The following is a 26,858-nucleotide window of genomic DNA, read 5'->3' on the forward strand; positions in this document are numbered from 1 at the left end:
GATATCTGAAATCTCACTTCTTTTAAGACACAGCTTTTTCTTCTCCTCGAGATGGAAGCCGACGACGTCCCTGACCTCTGAATCTCATTTAAAACCCTTAAATCATTCCCATTCTTGTTTCTGTCAATCATTAACGAAGCGATGGTGTGGCCGGGGAGCTTACAGGAGTACAATCAGACGATTGAACTGACGGGAGAATTAAAAAATACTTGAAACACTCAAAATGTCATTCTTATAACTCGGACATCAGGTTGTCGAGTCCTCGGCTCGTTGCGGCCTGCTATGCTAGAGCATCGTTATTCTTTTCACGAGGGATTTGTGTCAATGAAAGAGAGAGAGAGCGTGAGAGTGGTAGGGGGAGAGAGAGAGAGAGAGAAGAAAGAGAAAGTGTATGAGAGGTTAAAGATATATATATATATATATATATATATATATATATATATATATATATATATATATATATATATATATATGGTGAGAGAGTGAGAGAGAGAGAGAGAGAGAGAGAGAGATGGAATAAAGAAATTCTCCCTTCAGGCTACATGAAGGAACTTCAGAACATACAGTACAGAGCAGATGTACCTAATAAACACACCAAGACAAATAACAAAAAAATTCACCACTATGTTCCCTGTAGACTTTTACATTAAGACAGAAGACGTCTTTACTCAAAGAACAATCTAGAGTGTTCCATCGTGACCATTTCGGTTTTAAAGATGTCTCCTCAGGTTTGCATTAACTCGTTTTCATATCCTACTATTAAAATGACTCCAGTCATTGCTGAAATGTTTTCTAATTCACGGATACTTTATTACATAACATCTACTGAAGGTTTTAAATTCAATCGCAAACCTAAAAAAAAAAGATGCAAGTGCAAGCTGATTTCCTACTCATTTATAATTCTCTGTAGAGAATTCTATAGCTTCCATCTACACATTAGCATGTCGTGAACATTATGCGTGTCTGTTGTAATACATATGCGATCGGGAGTTTTGTCATAAACAAGCCGATGCGTTTGTAATATGCAAACAGACTAATATAGCGCCCACAGTGTAATTTAGTCCAGCCTGGACTGGCCATTGTGTTTGCAGATTAATACGACCCGAGGGCGAGTATTAAATTTGAATAAGGCCGCGTCCGCCATTTTGAAGAACGAAATTAAACCCTTACTTTATTAAAGTTGCTCAAAATTACAGCTTGTTATTACTGCAGTAAATTTTTCAGTCACGATAAATGCTCCCGCCTCTCACACTAGTAGCACTGAAACAGCCTGGTAATAAAAGGGGTTTTATTTCTATTTACCGCATGAACAATACATTTATTTGCGATTCATGTCTTATTGTGATTCATGTTATGTGGATGTGAGAACTTCTAGATTTTTTCTTTAGTCTATAATCAAGAATATTCAACATTTAATGAATGTGTTTCTAAAGTTTTTGTGACCTTCTTTATGTAACTTTTTTCCGCCCACAACATGCGACTTTCAGCTTAAATAAAAGCATAAAAAAGTTTCTATACGAGATTTTACTGACTTTTAATGTTTTCATTTCCCAAGAACTTTATATTCGCTACAATCCAAGACTTTTAACCTACCCCATACACCAGCTCTCCAACCATCCCGTTCCACATTTTGGTGTCAGGGTCTCGGGCTCCGTACTTGCCGTCCGGTACGAGTTCCAGCTTGTAGGAGTAACCCACGTGCTTGGCGATTTCTGCGGCCAGCTCCACGCAGTATCCCTCGTACCTATCGTTCCCAGACAGCTGCTCGTGGTTTTTCTTCAGCATCACGTAGGGCGATTCCTGAGGGTGAAGGAAAGCAGTGAATTGACATGTCCATGATCCAACCCGTGCATTCTAACGAGACGGCCGTCCTTAACGCGTGATGAACCCGGGTTAAGGAGAAATAGATTCGTCAAAATGCTCGCGGTGTAAAATCGAGTGGGTTGAAAACGAGGATGTGTAATGTCCCCGAACACCAAAATAAGGCCAGCAGACTGTGCTCCTAATGAGCAGAATAGCATTCTCGACGGACCATGGATGGATTTCCGCTCGTTATAAGGGCCATGCGAGGCTGGTTGCAAAACAAGTAGGGAAGAATACTGCTCTATCATCCTGCTGCTAGCCTGTGTGTGGTGCAAAACTGTTGGCCCCTGAGTCACTCATCCAGTTAAAGCTCTCTGCTGTTCCACTAGAGGGATGAGCCTCGACTGCTGGGGGTTTGTGAATAACAGCTGTGGACTGCCCTTAGAAAATACGGTCAGCTTATTTTGAAAAAAAAAAAAAAAAGAAAGGCAGCAGGGTTCTTCCTTTCCTTCCCTGTGGAACAGCATGCTCGCCGGTTCTGTCTGGGATGCACTTATCGTGTTGTGTCAGACACTCGACATTCAGAAAGGTGACGTGGACCAGGGCCAATTATTTCTGGATGGACTCGAAGCCATGGACGGTTGTAGTGTTGTGTAGATTTGAGCTTTTGCTGCGTCAAGCCACTCTTATGAAAAAAAAACCCTTCATTCAAGTGTACTACACGTTTATTGCACGAGAGATGAGTCTATAAACTATATTAATTTCTCACTTTGAATATATAAACACATCTACACAGGTAGAACCGGAGATAAACAGTTGATCTACGTTTAATATTTCTTGGCACCACGTACACGTATGATTATGAAACATATTTCTGAGCAAAGTAATTATTCAGATCCACTGTAAATTATTTATTAGCCTTATATGACTGAATCTAATCTAATCTAGCTTACACTCAAACATTTTTTTTACCGGGAATTGTACTTGTGCAAGAGATTTTAAACTCCCCTTTACCGCAAATTCAGATCAACCAGATTGTAATGTATTTTTAATGCTTTAAATATTGCGATAAACGTGGGATTTTAATTGCAAACTGATTCTCAGGCGGAATTCTGTGAGATGTTTTTGGGAATGAAAATCCCAGGAGGTCAGAAATGTCTGAAAAAACTCATAACTCATAAACATGTCGCAATCGTCGTCTCTCAGGTTTCGTTCTTTCGCAGTCTGATGACGTTGAGCTGCTGCCTCGTGATTGGCTGATTAGGTAACTGCAAGAATACGCAGGTGTATAGGTTTTCCTAATAAAGTGTTATTCACAGTAAATTGTTTATTGTTTTTTTTTTAGCCCTATTATTACAGACTTTTCACACTGTTCAACTGGCATTATTGAAAAAATAAATACGCCTTCAGAAAAGCCATTCTCTCTAAAGCCAAGTCCAGGACTTGAGGGAAACCGGGCAAATGTTGTCTTCTATCATGCTTCCAACCTGCAGACTGCAATGCTATTGGCAGAGATAGCAATATAGGAAGCGTCCTTCTGCTTCTCTTTAATACACACAGGCAAGCTCCAGACAGGCAAGCTCTGCTACTAACAAACATTGTTAACTAATAAGTCCCTCAGAGGAGAGCTGCACCCTTCAAACAGAGCGAAATCAGCAAAGATTCGCTTCGCTGATAAGTAACACAGCCACAACCGAAGACTCGGATACAGGCATCAAAGGCAAGTAAATAGAAGGTAAAAGGACAGACCTCAGTGTCATAAAATCTAGACCTGCCAAAGAAAATAAGAGGGACATGCTAATAGCACGGAGCGTGACCTCTGATTTTTTGACAGAACGACAAAATGTTGCTTGCGGAAGTTAGATCCTGTCTATATTAAGCTCTCGAATGGTACATTGTGTCCAAATCAGGAATAATGACTCTGACAAGAGCCACTTACGAGAATGGTGGTGACTATGTACGTCCTATTGTGCATGCCGAACGTCTCGTTGAGGGTGTGGGCGTACGTCGCCGTGCTCACGTACTTCTCGTTTTCGTTCCAGTAGCCCACCTGCAGACAGAAGAAAGGAACAGCGCAGGAACTTTGGTGCCGCTATTTTTAGGATGATAAATATTCATATTAAAGGCTTAAGAAGAAGGGAAAGCGCTTGGAAATGCATGCACACCCTTTTCACCCCTCCAGCGACTAACACTTCAGTCTCGCTGTGTTCCTGAGATAAGGTGGAGGCTCTAGCTACAGCTAATCACTCGCACTGGCAAACTTTGAAGGAAGTACATAGATATTCTACACAGCTACAAATACGAGTGCAACTGTGAGCCTGGAGTAAGGTTTGTCGAAGAATAAAATACAACTTCTGAAAATATATACATTTTGTGTAGAGTGTTATGTTTACGGACGAGCGGTTTACCTTCTTGGGGCCACTCTGGACCAGCTCCATTACACTGACTGTAAAGTTTGTTCGATGTCCTTTCTCGTTGAACTGGACGTGGCCTGTCAGACCTTCAAACTGCACCTAGAGAATAAAATATTTCACACTTGAGTATAAAAAATAGGTTTTCTTTGTAGTAAGGAAAGCAGTACAGGACATGATCAGAAAGATTGTACGGATTGTGTGCTACAGACTGAAGATTAACACCCGAGAGGATCCAAAATCTAGGCTGATACGAGAAAATATAAACAGCAGTTATCCAGGAAGTGTGACTTGTTTGAAATAATAGCCTAGAAAATTAAGATTTGAAATGTGTTTGGTGTTGGTTTATTTTCTATAACAGCACGGCTCTGGCAGTAGTGCTGGCTGGAATTGGAATCTCAGGTTTAGATTAATGTGCTAGTTCTCATCCGTTATCCTTCCTGGACTAACAGCTCATTCTGAGGGACCGCCTATATAATCACAGCCCAACAATAAACGTAAAAATGTGTTATTGTTTAACAATGTTGTTACTTAGCAATGAGAGATTCTTGAAAAGAAGGTGTCCAGTGTCAGTGTCAGCATTTTGTAATAGTCAATAAAATTTCCACCATAAACTGGAAAAGTCTTCAGGACAGAGGATTTTGTGCTTTCTGATTTTTCTGTAACATGACAAGCTGCGGTTTGGAGCTCTGTTTTATCTTTATGTAGCTCTGTATTGTTTTATGTAGCTCTGTATTGTTTTATGTAGCTCTGTTTTGTCTTTATTTAGCTTAGTTTTGTCTTTATGTAGCTCTGTGTTGTCTTTATGTAGCTCAGTTTTGTCTTTATTTAGCTCAGATTTGTCTTCATGTAGCTCTGTGTGTTTATGTAGCTCTGTGTGTTTATGTAGCTCTGTGTGTTTATGTAGCTTTGTATTGTTTTTATGTAGCTCAGTTTTGTCTGTATGTAGCTCTGTGTGTTTATGTAGCCCTGTTTTGTCTTTATTTAGCTCAGTTTTGTCCTTATGTAGCTCTGTGTTGTCTTTATGTAGCCCTGTTTTGTGAAAAAAAAAAAAAACGAAACAGCCTTTATTTGTCACATATACATTACAGCACAGTGAAATTCTTTCTCCACATATCCCATCCTTGGAGGTTGGGGTCAGAGCGCAGGGTCAGCCATGATACGGCGCCCCTGGAGCAGAGAGGGTTAAGGGCCTTGCTCAAGGGCCCAACAGTGGCAACTTGGTGGTGCTGGGGCTTGAACCCCTGATCTTCTGATTTTTGTCTTTATTTAGCTCAGTTTTATCCTTATGTAGCTCTGTGATGTCTTTATGTAGCCCTGTTTTGTCTTTATTTAGCTCAGTTTTGTCCTTATGTAGCTCTGTGTTGTCTTTATGTAGCCCTGTTTTGTCTTTATTTAGCTCAGTTTTGTCTTTATGTAGCTCTGTGATGTCTTTATGTAGCCCTGTTTTGTCTTTATTTAGCTCAGTTTTGTCTTTATGTAGCTCTGTGATGTCTTTATGTAGCTCTGTGTGTTTATGTAGCCCTGTTTTGTCTTTATTTAGCTCAGTTTTGTCCTTATGTAGCTCTGTGATGTCTTTATGTAGCCCTGTTTTGTCTTTATTTAGCTCAGTTTTGTCTTTATGTAGCTCTGTGATGTCTTTATGTAGCTCTGTGTGTTTATGTAGCCCTGTTTTGTCTTTATTTAGCTCAGATTTGTCTTCATGTAGCTGTGTGTGTTTATGTAGCTCTGTGTGTTTATGTAGCTCTGTGTTGTTTATGTAGCTCTGTGTGTTTATGTAGCTTTGTGCTGTCTTTATGTAGCCCTGTGTTGTCTTTATTTAGCTCAGTTTTGTCTTTATGTAGCTCTGTGATGTCTTTATGTAGCTCTGTGTGTTTATGTAGCCCTGTTTTGTCTTTATTTAGCTCAGATTTGTCTTCATGTAGCTCTGTGTGTTTATGTAGCTCTGTGTGTTTATGTAGCTCTGTGTTGTTTATGTAGCTCTGTGTGTTTATGTAGCTTTGTGCTGTCTTTATGTAGCTCTGTGTTGTCTTTATGTAGCCCTGTTTTGTCTTTATTTAGCTCAGTTTTGTCCTTATGTAGCTCTGTGATGTCTTTATGTAGCCCTGTTTTGTCTTTATTTAGCTCAGTTTTGTCTTTATGTAGCTCTGTGATGTCTTTATGTAGCTCTGTGTGTTTATGTAGCCCTGTTTTGTCTTTATTTAGCTCAGATTTGTCTTCATGTAGCTGTGTGTGTTTATGTAGCTCTGTGTGTTTATGTAGCTCTATGTTGTTTATGTAGCTCTGTGTGTTTATGTAGCTTTGTGCTGTCTTTATGTAGCTTTGTGTTGTTTATGTAGTTCTGTATTGCTTTATGTGGCATGTATGTTGCACCAGCTATGTATTGCATCAGCTAAATTTGCTTGAATTGACAATAAAAGCTACTTGACTTGCCTAAAGTAAGTCAAAACTCTTGTTTTACAGGCATTCCACAACAACAAATGTAACTATAAGTGCTTGAATCTGAACATATGATGTTCAATAATAGATTAAAAAATTAAAAAAAGCAATCATTGGCAAAGCAAATCACTAGTATCGTTCAGTGCCATCAGTTTTTCTTCCTTACCTATTTATATAATGAATGTGTTTAAGCTTTTGAACCTTTGAATAATATAACTTTTACTATTAATATTTTGTTTCTGCCAAACGTGGTACATTAATTAGAGTGGTATAAATAACATGTCCTCGACTGTATAAAAAGGTGGGGGGTGAATATTAATCTCTCTGTCTGAAAATAAAATGTTTATCATCAGTGTTATGCTACGCCTTCGAGAGCAAAAGTATAGGTTAAAATGTTACTTCTGGTGAATTTCAAATATGCTGCAGGATTTTAAAAACAAAACAGAGAAGAAGAAGCACACAGAAATATCTAATTCTGGATTGTTAACTGGTTTTAAAATATAAATCTATCATAATGCTGATGAGATGTTACAATGAATTGAATGTTCTCTTTGAGAAATCTGTAATATCGTACTGCTCTAATAGCATGAATATTTTCCATACTTTTTCATTCCTAATTTCATCTTAAGCCATCATTTTGTATGCCTCATGAGTTCCAACTCACGTTTCATCAGACCGTCCAAGAACTGATTAAATTGGGTGGTGATTAAATCAATGAGGTGTGTATGTGTGTGTGTGTGAAACCTGTTGGAGCGCTCTCTGGATGTCGATGCCTTGGCCCCATGGTGCTGGGGGGTTGGCCAGACATTCGCCTGCGTTCCCCCGCCGGGAGATGTCGATACGCTGCTTCCTGAGGTTTTGGAAAGCAGTGGCCATGACGCTCACACCATCATAGGTCAGCGCTCCTGTGTACTGTGCGTGTTCAAAGAGACACCGTTGAGTGTTACAGAAATGACAGGGACAAGCTAGAGCTTCCGCAAGTTCTGATTAAACTTGAGATTGAAGTTAAAACAGTTGTTTCAGAGCAGGGAATATTAGAAGTTTATGTAAGCAGTAATATAGCTTTAACATTGGGGAATATTTTTTAATGTAATGCAATCCTCCCACCCTTCCCATAAGCACCCTGGTTATACTGGAAGAAAAGACTAGGGGTCCAAAAAAGGAGAAATAGTTTGACTAAAAACGCTGATGTATCACATCACTAGAGTTTACCGACATTTCTTGCTGCCTCTTTCCTAGTATACGATATTTTACTTTCGGTAATATTAGCACACAGCTAGCTGCCTAGAGAACTAGCTAAAACACAAGCTTCATTGTCATATTCTCAGCAATTTATTTAATACTAAGCCTTCAAAATATACCCTAATGACCAGAAAGTATATAAATATTAACAATGTTAACTATATTAACTATTAATATATGCCAACTGTCCTGTAGCTAAAGTTTACTGGTTATGACAATTTATTTTTTACTGGAAAATAACTATACAAACAAAATCAGTCATCAGCAAGAATAATTACATGCTAACTTTCAAATTCGTAGAAACCCAACTAGCTATTGATAGCAAAAATGGTTCAATTCCAAATGTGCTCTATGTTCATCAGGAGATAAAAGTTATACACAAGTTAAATTAAGCCCTGGGAAATCTGTGAGAAATATCAGTCCGGTCACACATACAGTGTGTTTACAAACCCGGAGCTAATCAATATATGTAAGCACTTGCTGCAAATCCTCTTGTCACTGATAATACTGTTCTTCACCTTGAGTCTCCTCTTAGGGCTCTTCAAGTCTTTGCTGTCAAACTCCAGCCAGTCGTCGATGGTCCTGCTAACCATGGGGTCTGTGTAGTTCATTAGTTGCAAGCCTGTGATGTTGGCACCACCTTTCCGGAACTCGGTCAAATTCAGGTCCAGAAAGCCCTAGCAGGAAAATTGACCATAGTTTTAGCATGTGAAATCAGAGCAATGTCACAGCCAGGTATTTTATACTATACTTTTAAAATCCTACTGTATTTAAAGCAGCAATTCTCAGACTGTTAGCTGCAGGGAGATATGTTGAGATATTGTATGCCTACTTAGTAATTTATGATTTTCTGCTTCAGCCAAATATATAAAAAATATTAATAATAGTACAAGCTAAAACTGTAGACATTATACACTTTAATAAAAATAAATTATATGCAAAACAATCCATTCTGCACCAACTTAATAAGTTGGCTATAATGTAAACGTAGCATGCAGTGAGAGAGAGAGAACAGAACACAAGTGTGTAAACCCGGAATAGGCTTTATTAGTGTGAATATAAAAAATCATAAGCAGAGTTCAATCACCATCACGTAACTGTGATTAAATAAGGATAATGCATCCTTCTGACGCAAAGGAACATGAACCAGGATCAAAACCAGGAAATCATACACATGATATACACGGATAAACTAAAAACAAAAAACAGGTGAACACAGTGAGGTAGCAAACAAAGCGGACAGGAACACAGACAGGCCTGGAACTCTGAGCTGAGGACGGAAAATTGATGAACAGTTTAGTGTCAATGTCAAGTAAAAGTAAACCCTGTTTATTGATATTTTTATATAGGGTTATGACATCATACTGTATAATGACATCATACATCATAATATCATCATTAGGAATTAGTAGTACATTAAATCTCACTGAAGTCCACCAATGTGATTGAAGGAAGTTAAAAATAAATCCTTTCCTGGGCAAACAGTGGCATTTACCATCCTCTAAGGGAGCCTTAGAGGACTAAGGACTAAGAAGAGCTGTTTTAAAATACTGATGAACAAAATCTGTTGTTTAAAGTCCAATAAAGATGTGTAAGAATTTAGCATTAAGCCCAGCATGTTTTAAACACTGAATAATAAGAAGACTAAGGTTCAGAAAGAATGAAATCCATTCTATTAGCGGAGCAGATGCAGACTAATCCTACTTAGGACTTAATTATAAGGTACGTTAGTCTTTAGAGATAAATTTCTTCAGAGAAAATACCAGAGAGTCTGCAGTGGTTCAGGCAAACACAAATACATAAAGCTCCTAGCTCTGAGCTTCCATAATGGATTTTTTATGCACTACTATCCATCTTGCTTAAGGTTGAAAGGAATGAGCTTGAGGTGGAATCAGTCCCAGAGAAAATAGACGTTATAAAATATAATAGTTAATCAATATGGCTGTGAAGCACTGAATGGCACGATGCTTCGCAGGCGCATGGTTCAACAATTCAGAGATCGGAATTTTTTTTTTTTTTTTAAATAACGATACGGTTATTTCCATATTGATAAAGTGCGTCGATTACGTTTAAGCCTTCATGTGATAACAGCTCAGTGTGTGTGTTTTTGTGTGGGATTCCTGAGGTGACTGGCTCAGACTCAGATATACCCCATGGGTCTCTCTCACTCACAAAGTGTTGCATTCTTCCAGCCTTTCTTATTATCATTATTTATAGGCTGATATCTTTTTTCATTATTGCTGGGCGCAATTATGTGCTTGGTGTGGAAATACAGTTTCTGTGCGCCTCTCACCGAGCCCAATTACGAATTTCACGATGCTTCTTGTGAATTCACAGCTTGTCGCTGCTGAATGACTATTTGTCCAAATTCCCTGTAAGGACAGTTGAACAGTGCTGAGACTTTTCCTGCTCTAATTTAAATGTGTGACTTTTTTGGATATTAATTTTCCTTCTCCTGAAATCTGACAGGATCGAGATCTGCAGTCAGCTCTTTGGGTCAATGGGTTTATTTCATACAGTTTATATCTATATATTATATTCAATATCCTGTCAGGTTAATTACCATCAGGAATTAAGAAAAAAAATAAATCCCTAAAAAAATAAAAAAATCCCCTCAGATATTCTGTCAGGTTAGTGTATGTTATCTACTTGGCTAGCATTAGCAGTAAAGATTATTGACATCTATCAAAAGTGAAAAATCCTCTCAGGAATTCTGTCAAGTTAGCTTGCTTGTGTTAACAGTGAGGATTACAGACTTCTATGAACATAAATCCTGTCAGGATCGCTCCATTTAGCTAGCTAGCTAAAAAATATGTGAAAATACAAAACTGTCAATGACTTCCTTCATCCTACTAAGATCATGACAACAAATACCCTTTTAGGACAATTGGTCAGTGCTAAATCTTTTCCTGATTCAAATGTGTGACCTGTTCAGATTTTAATTTCCCCTCTCCTAAATCCTTATTGAATATAGTCAGCCACCTCTTTGGCTGAATGGATTTATTTAATCATTTTTAACTTAACTAATGTAACTAATGTAAGTCAATGCAATTTTTAACTTAACTAATGTAACTAATGCAAGTCAACTTAACTAATGTAAGTCAACTAGTTGGCATCAGCAGTTAGCATCAACACACATCTACAAAACTTAAAAATCCCCTCAGGTTAGCGTATGTTATCAGTTTGGCTAGCATTAGCAGTAAAGATAACTGTCATCTATAAATCCTCTCAGGATTTCTGTCAAGTTAGCTTGCTTGTGTTAGCAGTGAAGACTACAGACTTCTGTGAGCACTAATGATGTCTGGTTAACTAAGTTTAGCTAGAAATCTAAAAATTACAATGATTTATATGAATGCTGATGATTTCCTTTTTCCTACTTTTAGACTTGCAACCCAAATTCTTATTTATAGTCTTAAAGATAACATGCTAAATGTTGCCCTTCTTTCTGTGGAGTGAATGTGACAAACCTACTCTTACACATTTGCCACAAAATCATGTTCTTTTTCTGTAGAGAGACCTAACGGAATCATTTTTCCAGGTCCTTCATATGGACATTAATAGTACACCAGGGTGACGATATATTCTCTGTTCCCAGACACGTCCTCTTTTTCGGATCTTAAAAAAGCGTCCGGCTGGGATTTCTAAATTTGTGAAAAATGCCCAGGATTCTGATTTAGCTTCATTATGATGTGCTTATGGTCTCATACTTCATTATGTGTGCGTATATTTGCACTGCTGTAACTCCTCTCTGTAATTCCCGACTTCTTACACACCAACTGGTCGACTATAAAGGTCTCACAGCAACTAATTGGCCAAAATCCTGCTTCTCAATCAATAGCCTACTCTAAAATGTTGTTTGACAACAGCACCAAGACAAGTGGGTCGAAACAATTCCAAAAAACAAAGGAACAAATTTGCAGCACAATGTATAACATATAAAGCTAGCACTTGCTAGATTGCACGTGTCGATGAAGGTGCGAGTGATTTAGAAACCAACATTAGCTCTGCAAAGAGAAAGTATCAGCAAAAGGTAAGGTTCATCAGCTAAATTAGTGACAGCTTTTTAAGACCTGCTAGAACAGAAGATGCAGTGACTTCTGCTAAGGGAGTTTGTGCCGCTAAGAATAAACAGAAGCTACACATCAATGGTTTGCACGTCTGCCTTGTTGAGAACGTTATTCTTTTATTCGAAATAAAATTTCGAGCCCTGGTATGAAGACAGAAGCTATTATTAACACTGTATTAGAACCGCATTCTGTTGAGGTCGCTCTGAAAGCCATACATGAAATACTTTACTATATGCTATATGTAGTGATGGGGAAAAATTGTGAAGAGTGAAAACAATTTTATTTACATGTGTTTGTGATGCAGATGCTTTTTTTAATGTATTAAAGTTGTCATTCATAGTAACATTATTTTGAAAGCGATTAATACCCGCCCCAAAACCAAACCAAACCAAACCCAAAACCCAAACCAAATACAAACCAAAGCCAAGCCAAACCCAAAACCAAACCAAATCAAATCAAAACTCAAAAACCAAAACCAAACCAAATCAAACCAAACCAAAACTCAAAAACCAAAACCAAACCAAACCTAATCCAAACCAAAACCCAAAACCAAATCAAACCCAAAAAAACCCAAACCAATACCAAAATCAAACCAAACCAAACAAAACCAAAACCAAAAACCAAAAACAAACCATCCATCCATCCATCCATCCATCGGCCTTGATTTAATATATTAAGGCCATGATGTTCTCAAGATCTATTTTTTTAAACAAAGCACTTAACTCATGACTTCAGGGCTAGTATTATCTGAATGATTGGCACCCAAAGAACCAAAGCATGAAGATTTGAAAATATATTCCACTTGATTTCAATCTTGGAATGCTACATAATGACATACTGGCATCACTGGAGTTGTGACATGGATAATATACCATTAGACCCTGCATGTAACCTGGAGTGATTTTTCAAAATGACTAGACTAATAATTCATGACAATTCATGGCCAGGATTTTGGTATATTGTAGCCATGAGACACTTATGACATGGCCTCCAAATAGTAACTAATGGCCTCGAAATGTTTATTTACTGGCTATATCTTATAAAATATATCCACCAGGCCACTTCAGCGCCTCTGTAGATCACAATGATTTTCACAGAAGGAGAAAGTGGGATTTTTGTAGCAGGAGTTCATCACTGCGCATCCTTGTGAAACTGACAAGAATCTGTGTTCAAAGTGGAAGAAAATTGGAGACAGACACCAGAGAGCTTCATTTTCATGGGAATAGATTAACTTGTGGAACACATCCAAAGGTATGGGATTAGAAATCAACAATTATTCATGCAAATTTATGGAACTGATGTTTTGCAGTGCTTCGGAATGTATAATAAATCAGTAGTAGAGCTTGGTGTGTTAAAAATACTGCATTAAAACATTTTATAGCAGGCAGCAGGGAACAAAAAGGAAAGATTTAATGTTCTTCGATGTGACTTGCATTTCTGTAAAGACCATTTGGCTAATGATATAGAAACACGGCCTGCTGTGAAACCTGCATCCCCCGTCTCACTGTGTCACGCGGTGTTTCATCAGATGTGCGAAACGACGTGAGTGAACACAATGTCTATTTGAATGTGACACCTTATCTAGCACTATTCAGATTGGAAGAAAGGTTGCATAAAGTAAAACTGCGGCAGAGGAAAAGAAAATCAGATGCTACATGCTTTAAAACAAATCAGCATCTACCACCACTCCTACACTCCTCTCACACTCACACCAACACTCCCACAGCTGCAGATGAAAAGACATCTGACATTGATGCTTTCCATGCAGAAGTAGGGATGATAAGTCTCTAACTCAGCAGGCAGTCAGCAATCTGTCTGCATTGTGTTCTGCATTTAAAAGAACATGCGCTCTGACCAGACAAAAAGCAAAAACGATAGGGACTACGTGTAAGAAAACGGTGGTGACGTGCTGCAATTGATTTCCTGATGTACTAAAGATAAGGCTGTTCCACTCCACAGCAGACACCGGTTACGTGTCTGGTTACACGTCTGACTTACCAGGTTTGCCAGGATAAAGTGATAGTTCTTCAGATTCTTTCTTTGCGCTGCAATCTGAAAAGCAAGACATAAAACAGTCCATTACACATGCTCATATGCATATACCAACATTCTGTTGTTTATAGCCTAAATCTCTGTAGGATCCCCAGACAGAAACTAATTAGTCCCATTTTTTTAGCAGTTAATTGCATGTCGTCTTCCATTCCTCCCTGGGTGGGTGCGAGATTGTGTGATTTGACATCTGTCACCATGGGAACCCCAATTATGGGCCTTAATGACTACATGCGCTCCAGGACTTCACACACCTGTGAGCAATAGTAAGCCTCTGGCATCTCTAAGCCTTAACCGAATGAAGGCTCTGAAGGCCCCCGAGCGTCAAGATGGCTGCCAAAAAAAATGTGACAAGTGAAAAGATCACGCTTTTTGACTGCTTTACGGTTTCATACTCCTAAATCTCTGAGGATTTTCAAAAACTCAAAGACTGTGTTGTGCCAGCAAAGTTTAAGAACTGGCTGGGGATCTGGCAACCAGGTTTGACGAATCCCTCTACAGTAATATCGCCTACTCTCACAAAGTTCTAGGCATTACATGGTCCATAGCTTTGGCGATTTAACTGGGCTTTATAAAACGACTGTTTGAGAAAAGAGACAGAAGAATTGATCCTTTTAATCATACATTAATGCTGACAAGTCTACTGTTCCACATGGATTTTGTCATTTGTGGAAGATCAGCGAATAAACAGAGTAAGCTATACTTCCTGAACCAGTTACCAATGGCACCACTGAGCTGTGTAGCTTCTTTGCTTTACTAGGCTTTATTTTATTATATTTTTTATTACAAACGTTTTACTTTTTGTATCTTTATAATACTTGCCTACTCATTTAATGAGAGTTTCTTTATTATGGGATAAGATGAAACCATTTTTTGTCTCAAACAGGAACTAAATGCAGCTAGGAACTGCCAACCACTGAATGTTTTTTTATTATTATTTTATTTTTCCACAGCATTCTGTGTGAAAATAAATTCTGAAGACGTTTACACATTAAAAAAACCCTAGCTAAAGGACGAAAGAAAGTTCATGTCATAGCCAAAGTCAATGATAAGATCACATTTTCTAAGGTCCCCATTCTAATGTTTGATATCTGATGACTAACCTCAAGCTCTTGACATGTATCTGCATGATTTTATACATTGCACTGCTGCTACATGATTGGCTGATTGGATAATTACATAAATGAGCAGGATCCTTTATGCTAATCAAATGATTATGCCTCAAATAATTAACATTTTGAAAAAATTCCAATCCCATAAATATTACATCCATCCACGGAGCATGAGCAAAGCCTTCCTGACTACATTAACTCAATTTACTGAACCAAATGATGATGCAGATCACATCTCGCTGTTGATAAATAAGAAGAAAAAAAATATTCACCAGGTTAAGAATGGAGTTAAGTCTCTCCAGCTCGCAGTCCAGAATGATCTTGTGCTCTTTTTTGGTGTCCAGATCCTGGATGGAGTTAAGGAATGCTGCCTCTGTAAGAGTATCAAAGTTGATGGATGTCACCTGCCAGCTCTTTTCTGCAGCAGTGTCCAGGATCTTCTGTAACACGGTCAGTCCTACGGGAAAGAACACGAGAGAGCAAGAACCATTTAAACATCGATGCCTGTAATTTAATGTAGCACTGGAAAAAAGGATTGCAAGATGAACCTTAGTCCAGATCAGGTGACAAATTTGTTCTGTTTTCGGATGCACTACCAATTATATTCGCTGTCGATTCACCACCTGTTCCTTAGATTTCTTATTTCACCTTAGTACAAATAGAATCTCTAGCTTTAATAGTATAAAGACGGTTTTCGGAATTTAATTCCGTTATTTTATTTTCGGACAGAAAGTGCTTCAAGGCCATGCTTCTCAAAGTGGTGTCCAAGGACCGCCATGTGTCTATGACATATACCCCAGAGGGCCTGTGGTCCGTTTTTTAACTCATACGAGGGTAAAGATGGCAACCAGTTTAATCTAAAATTACAAAATAAATAAACAAGTATAAATAATGATAATTTAATATGTTGCTATTGTTAATATAATACACAGCATTTCAAATCTACATCTGGATGAATGGAAAGTTCAGGAATAAAAGAGCTCTAATGGTCATGATGGTACTATTGTTTTTAAAATTAAAAACAATTAAAATTATTATCCGGTCCATGATAAAAGGGAAATTATTCAACTAAAGAGTCTCACATGTGAGAGGCCGTACTTTACAGGGTCTCATTTGCTTCTCTCTAGTGATCATGAATTCGCTCTTCAGTATCAGCTCGGAATAAGAACCGATATCAACTGATTTTGAACTCGAAATGCTTTTGAAGCATTGAGGGTCATATGGCTGGATGGGATGAGCAGCACTGTATCACGTGTCAAACTAGACAAATGTGGATGTACACTATATTGCCAAAGGTTTTGGGACACCCCTCCAAATGACTGAATTCAGATGTTGTTTTTCAGGGGTTGGGCTTGGCCTGCACTGAGTCCTGACCTCAACCCAATAGAACACTTTTGGGATGAATTAGAGTGGAGACTACAAGGTCCGGCACTGATGTTGGATGAGAAGGTCTGGCTCGCAGTATCAGGTTGAGGTCAGGACTCTGTGCAGGCCAGTCAAGTTCCTCCACACCAAACTCGCTCATCCATGTCTTTATGGACCTTGCTTTGTCCACTGGTGTATAGTCATGTTGGAACAGGAAGGGGTCATTTCCAAACTGAGCCCACAAAGTTGGGAGCATGAAATTGTCCAAAATGTCTTGGGATGCTGGAGCATTAAGAGTTCCTTTCACTGGAACTAAGGCCCACTAAGGCCCAACCCCTGGAAAACAACACCTGAATTCAATGATTTTTAGGGGTGTCCCAAAACTTTTGGCAATATAGTGTATGTGAGCTCATGTATATAAAAGAGGTTAAATATTGTGCTGCTCAGCATGAACAGGAGTTCGAAAAGATGTTGGTAAAAATGTGAAATAATGTGAAATAAATCTAGCGTTGAGGAACATTTAGTTCTTCCAGCAGAGAATGTACAAATCCTTCAAATTATTTTCCCTGTGAATCTCTTTAACTTGTGATCTGATGTTCAAGCACTTTGACCTAACAAGTTGTAAATTTTACCAGAGCCTGAAATTGATTGGTAATTATAAATAATATTAAAAAACGAATCTTAGAGTTTGGCAAACGACATGGAAGCAGCTTGACCTTGTTGTGCTAGTTTCCTGAAGAAGTACTTGATGTTAGACTTCATGCTGTGATTTTGATTGGGACTTCATTGCTCTGCGGATTCTGTCTCACACTGTGGCACAGGTGCTAGAGAAAAACCAAGCCTGCTTTAAATCAGCTATGTTTATCATCCAGCTGCTAAATGAACTATTTGTTCTTGATCTGTTCAGGTTAGGTATCTGATGGCTTGCTCCATATGGGGAAGAAAATGAGAGAATGAATTGACTGTTCCTTGGACAGAAGTTATTTTCCAACCATGACAGCATGTCTGCTGTGTAGCATGCACACAAGTCTAATTAGGTTTATTAAAGCAGACCTGTGAGTCAGGGTCTGAAGGAAACAGAGATGATGAACCTGCATGGAAATGTAGAGGCTGGTCTGGATGACAAAAACAAACCGATGGTCAATAAAATCCATGCCAAAAATAAGCCTGATACCAAAATCTGCCCGGAAAAAAAACATAGTAAACCTTGTAAAATGTATTGGGGCCTTTAAAAATAACATTCAATACATTTTCATTTTTAAACTCGTCCACCAAGGTCTCATATTACATTTATTTTTGTCAGAAGCAGTACACATTCAATATATTTCACAAAGTAGAAAAGTATAAACCCTTTTACACATTTAAAAATATCAGATTCACATATCAGATTCAGATTAACAGCTCTCTAATAAGGAATCAAGGAAAAGCTTAGCAAGCATGCAAACAACCCTGGTTATGCAAGCTAGCTGAATGCTAATAGCTAGGTGTAACTATTATCTAACTGAAATGGTCTCATGTTAGCTGATAGTTCTGTTCAGTTTGAAATTTGTTTGCAATATAAGACAAATAAGACAATGGCTCTTTCAAAAGGATTCAAGGAACAGCAGGAAAAGCTTAGCATACATGCTAATAATCCTGGCCATGAAAACTAGCTGAATGATAGTAGCTAGATATTACTATTATCTAACTGCCATGATCTCATGTTTGCTAATAGTTTTGTTCAATTTTTTATTTGTTAGAAATATAAGACAGATAAGACAAAAGCAGTGATGAATTCAGGCTTAATGTACGGAGCTTTCAAGCCAAAAGCAGAAGTAAAATGTAGAAGTACATTAAAATTGAGTGTACTTTTACATCCCATCTGATGAATGATCCACAAATCTTTCTGAGAATTTAGTAAACCGCTTCACAACATAAGCCATTCACACACTCTACAAAGCTAATGCTAATCAAAGGATCCCTACATTGTTAGCAGTAATGTTTAGATATATTGCAATGCATATTCTACTGTATACAAACCCCCTAAACTGTGGCATTGTTTACGATCTACAGGCTAACTGTGATATAGGGTTCGAATGAAAGTCTAAATAATAAGCTAGTTAGCTAGTTATGGTAGCAGTTATGGCTTCAGGAATTCTCCTCAAAAAAACAACAACAACAATAAACTAATATAAAAACTGTAAGCTTTATTCAGTTTGTAGCTGCTCAGTGTAACTAAATTGGATGTTTGGATGTTATTTTTTGACTGATTATTTTAATAAAAAAATTTTAAAAAATCTGTCACACTTATAAAACTCAGTGATTCTTGATCTCGTCCAGTGCATTTTAATGAGGAATTGAGTCCAAATGATAAATGCAGGATTTCAAGAAAAAAAAACAAACCTTGCGGTATAAAATCTACCTGAGGCAGATTGCGGAGCACCTGCAAAGCCGACAGCTGATCAATAACAGCACAGGTTGTATCCATAGAGCAATGTTTGTAAGAGATGCCATCTGAGCAGCCCAAAGACGAGGAATACAAATGAGCCAGCCAATCAGACACCGCTCCCCCATCGCTGACCTCGCGTCTGCTGAAATATGACGGTATGCAAGTTCAGCGTTAGACATAAATCTACCCCGTCTGGCCCCCGTGATCGACTGCCTCTGTGTATAATTCATAAACATGACATACACGGACTACTGGAGAGACTAAGAGAATCAATTGATAAGCAAATTTATGCAATGAGATAATTCTGCATTTATCATGGAGCTTAGACAGCGCTTCCTGTTGTGGAAATGAATAGTGGCACTAGTAGTAGATAATTACAGCTGTCGTCTTCTGCTGCTTGCAAATCGAGCCCGAGTCTTCTGCAAGCTCAGAGACGAGTCGCAAGATTGGAAGCAACAAACACAAAGCTCACCTGAACCCTTTATGAATTTTGGTCAACTGATATATTTTTTAATACATAAGCACTGAACGACTAAAGCTGGCTACAGTTCCTGGTTCAGGTAACGAATAGAACACTAAGATGCATGCTGATGTAGGAAAATATTAAAAGGCACCGTAGTGTGATGCGTTCAGATGCAAAGTCGAACTGAATAGTTCTCTTATATGACAACAATTTAAATTATTTAAAGAATGGCACATACTTGTCATTTATTTGTAGCTAGGTTAAATGTTGAGGAACGTCTATGAAATGGTTCGTTCTTATTATTACTATTATGATTATTATTATTAATACAACAGCTATAAACAGGCATTTTCCTACAAGCCTCCTCATAAACCTCTTTTTTTGTCTCTTTCTTTAAGATAAATCTAGCAGCCTGAAATCCTTCAAATCAAAACAGCAAAATCATTCATACTAAAGTTATGTATATACCGGAACTGGAGACTCCTTACCAAAGATGCTGAAAATGTGTGTGTGTGTGTGTATATGTATATGTGTGTGTGTCATTTTAACAGTCACCCAGTTTCACATGTTTCTAAACAGTTTCTATGGAGCGTTACTATAGAAACGATAATGTAATAAAAAAATAAGCACATTTATATAAACCTTGCAGCTGGCATTCCTGTCAGAGCTTCTGTTATAGAAAATTGATCCCCATCATCAGATCTGTACATTCACCAGTGCTGTGGTGTAGCAACGTGCATCATTTCCTAACCAAAAAAATAATAAAATTAAATAAAATTAATTTTATTTAAAATTAATGTAATTTTTTTATTGTATATTTAGACTGGAAGCTGGAATATTTGCTCAAAACAATGAAGCCACACTCAGTAATACATATGCTTAATTCATATATAATATACACAGATCAGCCATAACATTATGACCACCTGCCTAATATTGTGTTGGTCTCCCTTTTGCTGCCAAAACAGCCCTGACCGGTCATGGCATGGACTCCACTAGATCCCTAAAGGTGTGCTTTAGAATCTGGCACCAAGATGTAACAGCAAGTCCTGTAAGTTGCAAGGTGGGGCCTCCACGGATCGGACTTGTTTGTCCAGCACATCCCACAGATGCTCGAATGGATCGAGTTCTGGGGAATTTGGAGGCCTCATCAAACCATCGGATCACATGGGCCAGCCTTCGCTCCCCACGTGCATCAATGAGCCTTGATCGCCCATGACCCTGTCACCAGTTTACCACGGTTCCTTCCTTGGACCATTTTTGATAGATACTGACCACTGCAGACCGGGAACACCCCACAAGAGCTGCAGTTTTGGAGATGCTCTGATCCAGTGGTCTAGCCATCACAATTTGTCCATTTGTCAAACTCGCTCAAATCCTTACGCTTGCCCATTTTTCCTGCTTCTAACATCAACTTTGAGGACAAAATGTTCACTTGCTGCCTGATATATCCCACCCACTAACATGTGCCATGATGGGGAGATCATCAGTCTTATTCACTTCACCTGGCACTGCTCAGAATGTTATGCCTGACCGGTGTATATTCAGAATTAATTTAACTTAGTTTATTAAAACTAAGATGATTTAAATCAGGGGTGTCCAATCTTATCCGCAAAGGGCCAGTGTGGGTGCGGGTTTTCATTCCAACTAAGGAGAAGCCACACCTGAGTCTACTGAGAGCCAAGATCTACTGATTATCCAGTTGGAATCAGGTGTAGCTTCTGCTTGGTTGGAATGAAAACCTGCATCCACACTGGCCCTTTCTGGATAAGATTGGACACCCCTGATTTAAATTAAATCTGAACTAGAACCAGACTTCTGATATACACCGATGACCATTTGGACCACTTGAAATAACTCTGTTTTAATGTTCTGCTCTCCAAGACATATACATTTACATAATCTATTTAATTATTTTGGAAATATACACTGACCTAACACTGATGCATTTAGATTAGCTAATTATCATGTTAGATATTCTTTTCATTCGTTCTGGTTCACTTCATTCATTCTTTCCAAAAGTCTCTTCTTTCAAATTGCTTTGAGAAAAAATGACTAGACCATTTGATATTACACTGCAAAAAATGAAGATATCTTGAAGATAGTCAAATGTGTTGAGGATTTGTGAAATCTACAGTAAGAGTATTAAACCTATTTCTACTCATCTAAAAATGGTCTAATGTCTAAATGATTAAGTTGAATAGTCATATATTTGAGTCACTGGTACTTTTATCAAACCTTTATAAACAATGTATTTAAGATGTGTATTTTAGATATGGCCAAAAGTATGGGAACACCAGGTCATCATTTACAGCTTTTGGCAGATGCCCTTATACAAATGTAAAGTTACATTTTATCTCTGAGCAATTGAGAATTAATTGAGAATTAATGGCCTTGCTTAAGAGGCCAGCAAAGGCAGCTTAGTAGACCTGGGATTTGAACTCACAACCTTCTGAGCAGTAGGCCAATGCCTTGACCACAAACCTACCACTCATCATCTCCAGCATATCTGTCTCAGGTTTTTTCATCACCCCATCCCACATTTATTCCACTTTGCTGTTATTCTAGGAAGCTTTCCACGCTCCTTTGTTGGAGCATGGCTGTGTGGATTAGTGTTCATTCAGATACAAGAGCATTAGTGTGATCAGACACCGATGTTCGTGATGATGAGGAGGAGGAGGTCTGGGGTGCAGACGGTGTTCCAGTTCAATCCAAAGATCTCAAAGTTTCACAGGGGCATTGTCATGCTAGATCAGGTTCAAGCCTCTGAGTTCTAGTGATCCTAACACTTGGCATGTGATGGTCAGGTGTCTAGAAACTCTTTTTGCAGTATAAGCTGCCTGGGCTGCAACTTAAATATATTGAGAATGATTTGATTGACATCTTCCCATGCTTCACTTATTTACTACTATTAGGTGATGGGTGACTGTAGCTGTAGTTAAGTAGCCTTTATTTGTCATTACTGAACAGTGAAATTCTTTCTTCGCATATCCCATCCATGGAGGGTTGGGGGTCAGAGCGCAGGGTCAGCCATTATGCAGCCACCCCCACCCTGCAGCAGGGGAGTGCTGGGGGCCTTGCTCAAGGGCCCAACAGTAGACGTCTCATTTTTGCCTGTTTCAGTCAGCCCTATAAAACATTTTAATTCCCTAATTAACTAACAGACTTTATCCAGGCAAGAGATATCCAACCTGGTAACTGTTTTAAAAAAAAAGACAATTCATAAAAATAAAAAGAACAGTGAGTTGGCAAGAGCTCAACGTTGTTCATTAAAAGACTGTGTCAGATTGCACTTCGAAATGCCTCCCCAGTTTTGGCCATGCCTGTGCTTTCTCCTCTCCAGTCGTCTGTGCACGCCGGCACATTTGGGCAGATCTCAGCAGCTGTGAAATTGTTTCACACCGGAGAGCAGCCCGGCTTTATCACCCACTGAGCAGCACTAAACTGCAGATAAGGCAGGAGAGAGAGAGACAGCAAGAGAGAGAGAAACAACGAGAGAGAGAGAACATGCGAAAAAGACGATACCCACATTCTATCTGTCTCACGTTGGTTTCGCGTCACGTTACTGCAGCAGCGCCGATAAGAAAGGAAACAGAAGGAGACGAGCTAAAGAACTGATCGAAAAAAAGAACAGGTCTGCACCCGTGTCGTCTCCTCGAAGCGTCACTCAAACTCACTTACTCCTCATATATTCACCGAACGTCGTGCCAAATACCAAATCAATGTGCCTGAAGCAGATTCAGGTGCTCTTTTCGTTCCTGTGAACAAAGCTGGCTCTGTGTTTAAAGCCGATTTGGCCGGAGTGCATCGTCTGAATCTTTACGGCCGTCCGATTTATTGCGAATGCACTCAATAAACAGAGTTGGCGAGTGGACATCGACAGCTCGTTTAATTGCGCTCAGGCTGCATGCAATATTCACTTTCCATTCCATTATTGACACATACATTTATGTAAGTACTGACATTTCACTCTAGCTCTCTACTTGTGAGAGTTGGGAAGAAGGGAGAAAAAAAAAAACGGTCAAACAGAAATGCTTCATTTGAACACACACACACGCACACACACACACGCACACACACACACACACACGCACACACACACGCACACACACACACACGCGCACACACACACACACACACACGTGTAAACAGAGGACTCACTTAAAAGTTTGAAAATAGCCGTGCACCGGAGCACTGCAGTATCTAGGCAACAGGAGAGCAGTGGGAGGGGCGCCAGAGGTGTTTTCTAGCTCAGTGTCACAGAGCGTTCTCGAACCGTGATCAGTTCAGTGATGGTGAAAATTAGACACACACATCCGTTAATAATTAACCGATTGTATTAGTGCTTTCATATGTAAATCCGGGAAACGTATCCCATTCAGTCTCCTTTATTTCCTTTTCTTGTTGGTTGGAAGGAGCTCATCATTCACTCACTGCAGCAGGAACAGAATCCCAGAAGGAAATTTTCTATGGTTTTGTACCTTCTTGCTGAGATACAGAGTCACAAATCAGTGTTACAGTTTGCACACTGTACGAGATGAAGTTTATGATACAGTACAAGGCTGCATATCTGCTTCAAGGTTTGAAGTTGTAGCTCAGTGGTTAAGGTGTTGGCGTAATGGTTGAGGGGTGGTGGTAGCTCAAGCGGTTAAGGCTCTGGGTCGTTGCCTGGAAGATTGGAGGTTCAAGCCCCAGCACCTCCAAGTTGCTACTGCTGGGCCCTTGATCAAGGCCCTTAACCCTCTCTGCTCCAGGGGTGCTGTATCATGGCTGACCCTGTGCTCTGACCCCAACCTCCAAAGGATGGGATATGCGAAGAAAGAATTTCACTGTGCTGTTATGTATATGTGACAAATAAAGGCTATTTCTAATGAATGGAAAACTGTGAGTTTGATTCCCAGGTCCACCGCTGAGCAAGACCCTTATCGCTATGTTGTATAAAAAGGATTAGATAGATGCAAGTTGCTCTGGATAAGGCTGTCTGCTGAACGCCATAAACGTAAGTAATGTGTGTTCTGAGATGCTTTTCTGTGTAGCATGAATGCAAACAGATATTACAAAAGAGTAGCCTTCCTCTCAGCTCTCTATTAACAGCACGTTTCTCGCCCGTATGACTGCCTCGTTCTTTCTTGTTTTCTCTAGAGACTGCATTAAAAAAAATCCCAAGAGACCAGCAATGTCTGAAATACACAATCAATCCAATACGATTTTATATTCATATCATTTTTAAATTCAATTACTACAACTAATAATCACAGTTTTAAAGTAGATCCCTTTATTTTTTTGAGGACATTTAATGTCCTCATTGAAAACAGTTTTAAAGTAGATCCCTTTATTTTTTTGAGGACATTTAATGTCAACATTGAAAACAGTGTCTGAAGGTGTTCTACAGAAGTGTGCAGGCTTTACAGAACTCCTGATTATGTAACGCGAGACAGCCGTAAATTTGCCAACGTGTGAATCCGCATGGCGTTTAGTCATAAGTGTGATCAGCTGACTTGAAACGAAGCTCGCTGAGACAACAGAAGTACACGCTGCTAATTCCTTACACTACAGCCCATGCCTTCTGATATACAGATATACAGAACAGGATCTCAGTAAAGTCTAGTGTTCATTTACCGACCGAGAAATCATGGAAATCTATTGTCTGTCTGAAATCTGTGCTTCAGGCCCTACAGCTATCCACGGGTGTAACTTGCTTCTGAAAAGTCCTGGGGACGAGTTTTAAAAAATGTTCAATGACAAACCAGTCCAATTTGCAGCAAAATAATGGTTCTGAATTGTCTGTATTAAGCATCAAGCAAGTCTGTCTGAATAGACAGAAAAGATACGCCATTTTAAAGATTCCAGTTTAATCTGGTTTAAATCTACTTCTACTTCTTTTCTTACGTCAATCTTGGAATGATGGATGCTTCGTAAAGTTTAAAATCCAGTTTACATCATATACGACTCTCTTGACTGAGCCGGTGAGACAAAAAAAAAAAGAAACCAGAAGACCATGAAGCTGCTAGATTGGATAATTAAACTGTCCATTTCCTTCATTTCCATACATTTCCTCCAAACTCATTCAATATTCCTGTACAGACCCGTACACCTTATCACAACCCATTCAGTTCATTCAGAGCAGACACCAACTGCCTTATCATATTTGCGTCACTCTTTTAGATTTGGTTCTGCACCTTATTATAGTAAATTCATCATTTTCACGTTAATTTAAGGTAGCTCGAGCGAATCAAGGCGGATAAGCCATTTGGCTAATGCAAATTAGCAACCCCTCTACCGTGGAATCTCAGCGTAACCGGGGAGCCATAACTGAAGTCACTGCACCAGAGACGCTGGAAATATTACACTACGCTACGGTCTAACACCGGCTCTCTGTGCCAAGCCCAACAGCTCCAAACAGCATCGTGTTCCTCCTCACTTTCTACATTACACTGTCGTCACTGCAGGTTCCAAAAAAGCTCTTTATTATAAATCGGTGTATCTTCTACTGCAGCGATGAGCCTTCCTTATTCGGGAAAATAAATAAATAAATAAATGAAAGAATGATTAAAGAAAATACAGAAAAACACCCTGTCCTCTATCGTATCGGATAAAAGCAGCAAGAGCGAGCTTCAGTGTCTTCAGAGATGATATGCTATACATATATACATCACAACACGACCGCATAAATAAGGTAAAGGCATTGGAAATATGGCAGATACTCTATATTACTGGTATCTTTACAACCATTCTCTGAATGTTTGATGCTGCAACACCACTCGATACTTGTACATAGTAGAGCTTATTCGTTATTACCACTGATAACAGTAATATTGATGAAAGATTTGTTATCTTTTCCAAGCTAAAATTGTTTCAGGATCTTCTTATTGCTGTAGGACTCGACTTCAGGTATCAAGACATTGATCAAGTGTATTGATCTGGACTCAGTCTTGCCCATTGGTCTCGATACATAAAATACAGGCATGACCTCAACTCAGAGTTAGAAATAATGCTCTTATATGACCGAAAGTAACTCATTAATCTATAAAACAAACCCTAATAATTTTTTTGTAGATATTAATTATGAAAGATGCCATCATTTTATAACAGTCAGTGATCTGAAAAGTTTTCCAGTCTTCTAAATAAAGACGTTTACGTCTTGGTATTTACATAACAGCCATCAACGTTTCTGTTTAAGTTAAGTAGCTTTTATTTATCACATATACATTACTGCACAATGAAATTTTTTCTCAGCGTATCCCATCCATTGAGGGTTGGGGTCAGAGCACAGGGTCATCCGTGAGGCAGCAACCCTGGGTTGGGGCCTTGATCAAGGGCTCAATGGTGACAGCTTGGCAGTGCTGGGCTTTACACCCTGATCAACAACCCAGAGCCTCAACCACTTGAGCTACCACCGTTTAAACATACGAAGTCATCTCTCCCACTCAGGATGAACTCCTGCTAACATATATTTGTGTTATGTATGTAATTGGACAT

The 26,858-nt window shown here is 38.9% G+C and overlaps 1 protein-coding gene across 7 annotated transcripts in view; it reads right to left on the bottom strand.

Moving 5' to 3' along the window:
* The window catches only part of gria1b (glutamate receptor, ionotropic, AMPA 1b), an 81,329-nt gene that overhangs the window by 33,699 nt on the left and 20,772 nt on the right, over nt 1-26,858 (bottom strand). For all 7 annotated transcript variants that reach the window (XR_009207260.1, XR_009207259.1, XR_009207261.1 and 4 more), the window contains exons 4-10: nt 15,396-15,580; nt 13,961-14,014; nt 8,414-8,572; nt 7,398-7,565; nt 4,212-4,316; nt 3,743-3,853; nt 1,594-1,800 (exon numbers count right to left, since the gene is read on the bottom strand). Coding sequence is in view for 3 of the 7 variants with exons in the window: in XM_058416028.1 (XP_058272011.1) it covers nt 1,594-1,800; nt 3,743-3,853; nt 4,212-4,316; nt 7,398-7,565; nt 8,414-8,572; nt 13,961-14,014; nt 15,396-15,580 (989 nt within the window). In the remaining 4 variants the exon portion in view is untranslated. The remainder of the gene's footprint in view (nt 1-1,593; nt 1,801-3,742; nt 3,854-4,211; nt 4,317-7,397; nt 7,566-8,413; nt 8,573-13,960; nt 14,015-15,395; nt 15,581-26,858) is intronic.

This window comes from Hemibagrus wyckioides, linkage group LG18 (assembly GCF_019097595.1).
Source record: "Hemibagrus wyckioides isolate EC202008001 linkage group LG18, SWU_Hwy_1.0, whole genome shotgun sequence".
In the NCBI taxonomy this organism is placed as follows: Eukaryota; Metazoa; Chordata; class Actinopteri; order Siluriformes; family Bagridae; genus Hemibagrus; species Hemibagrus wyckioides.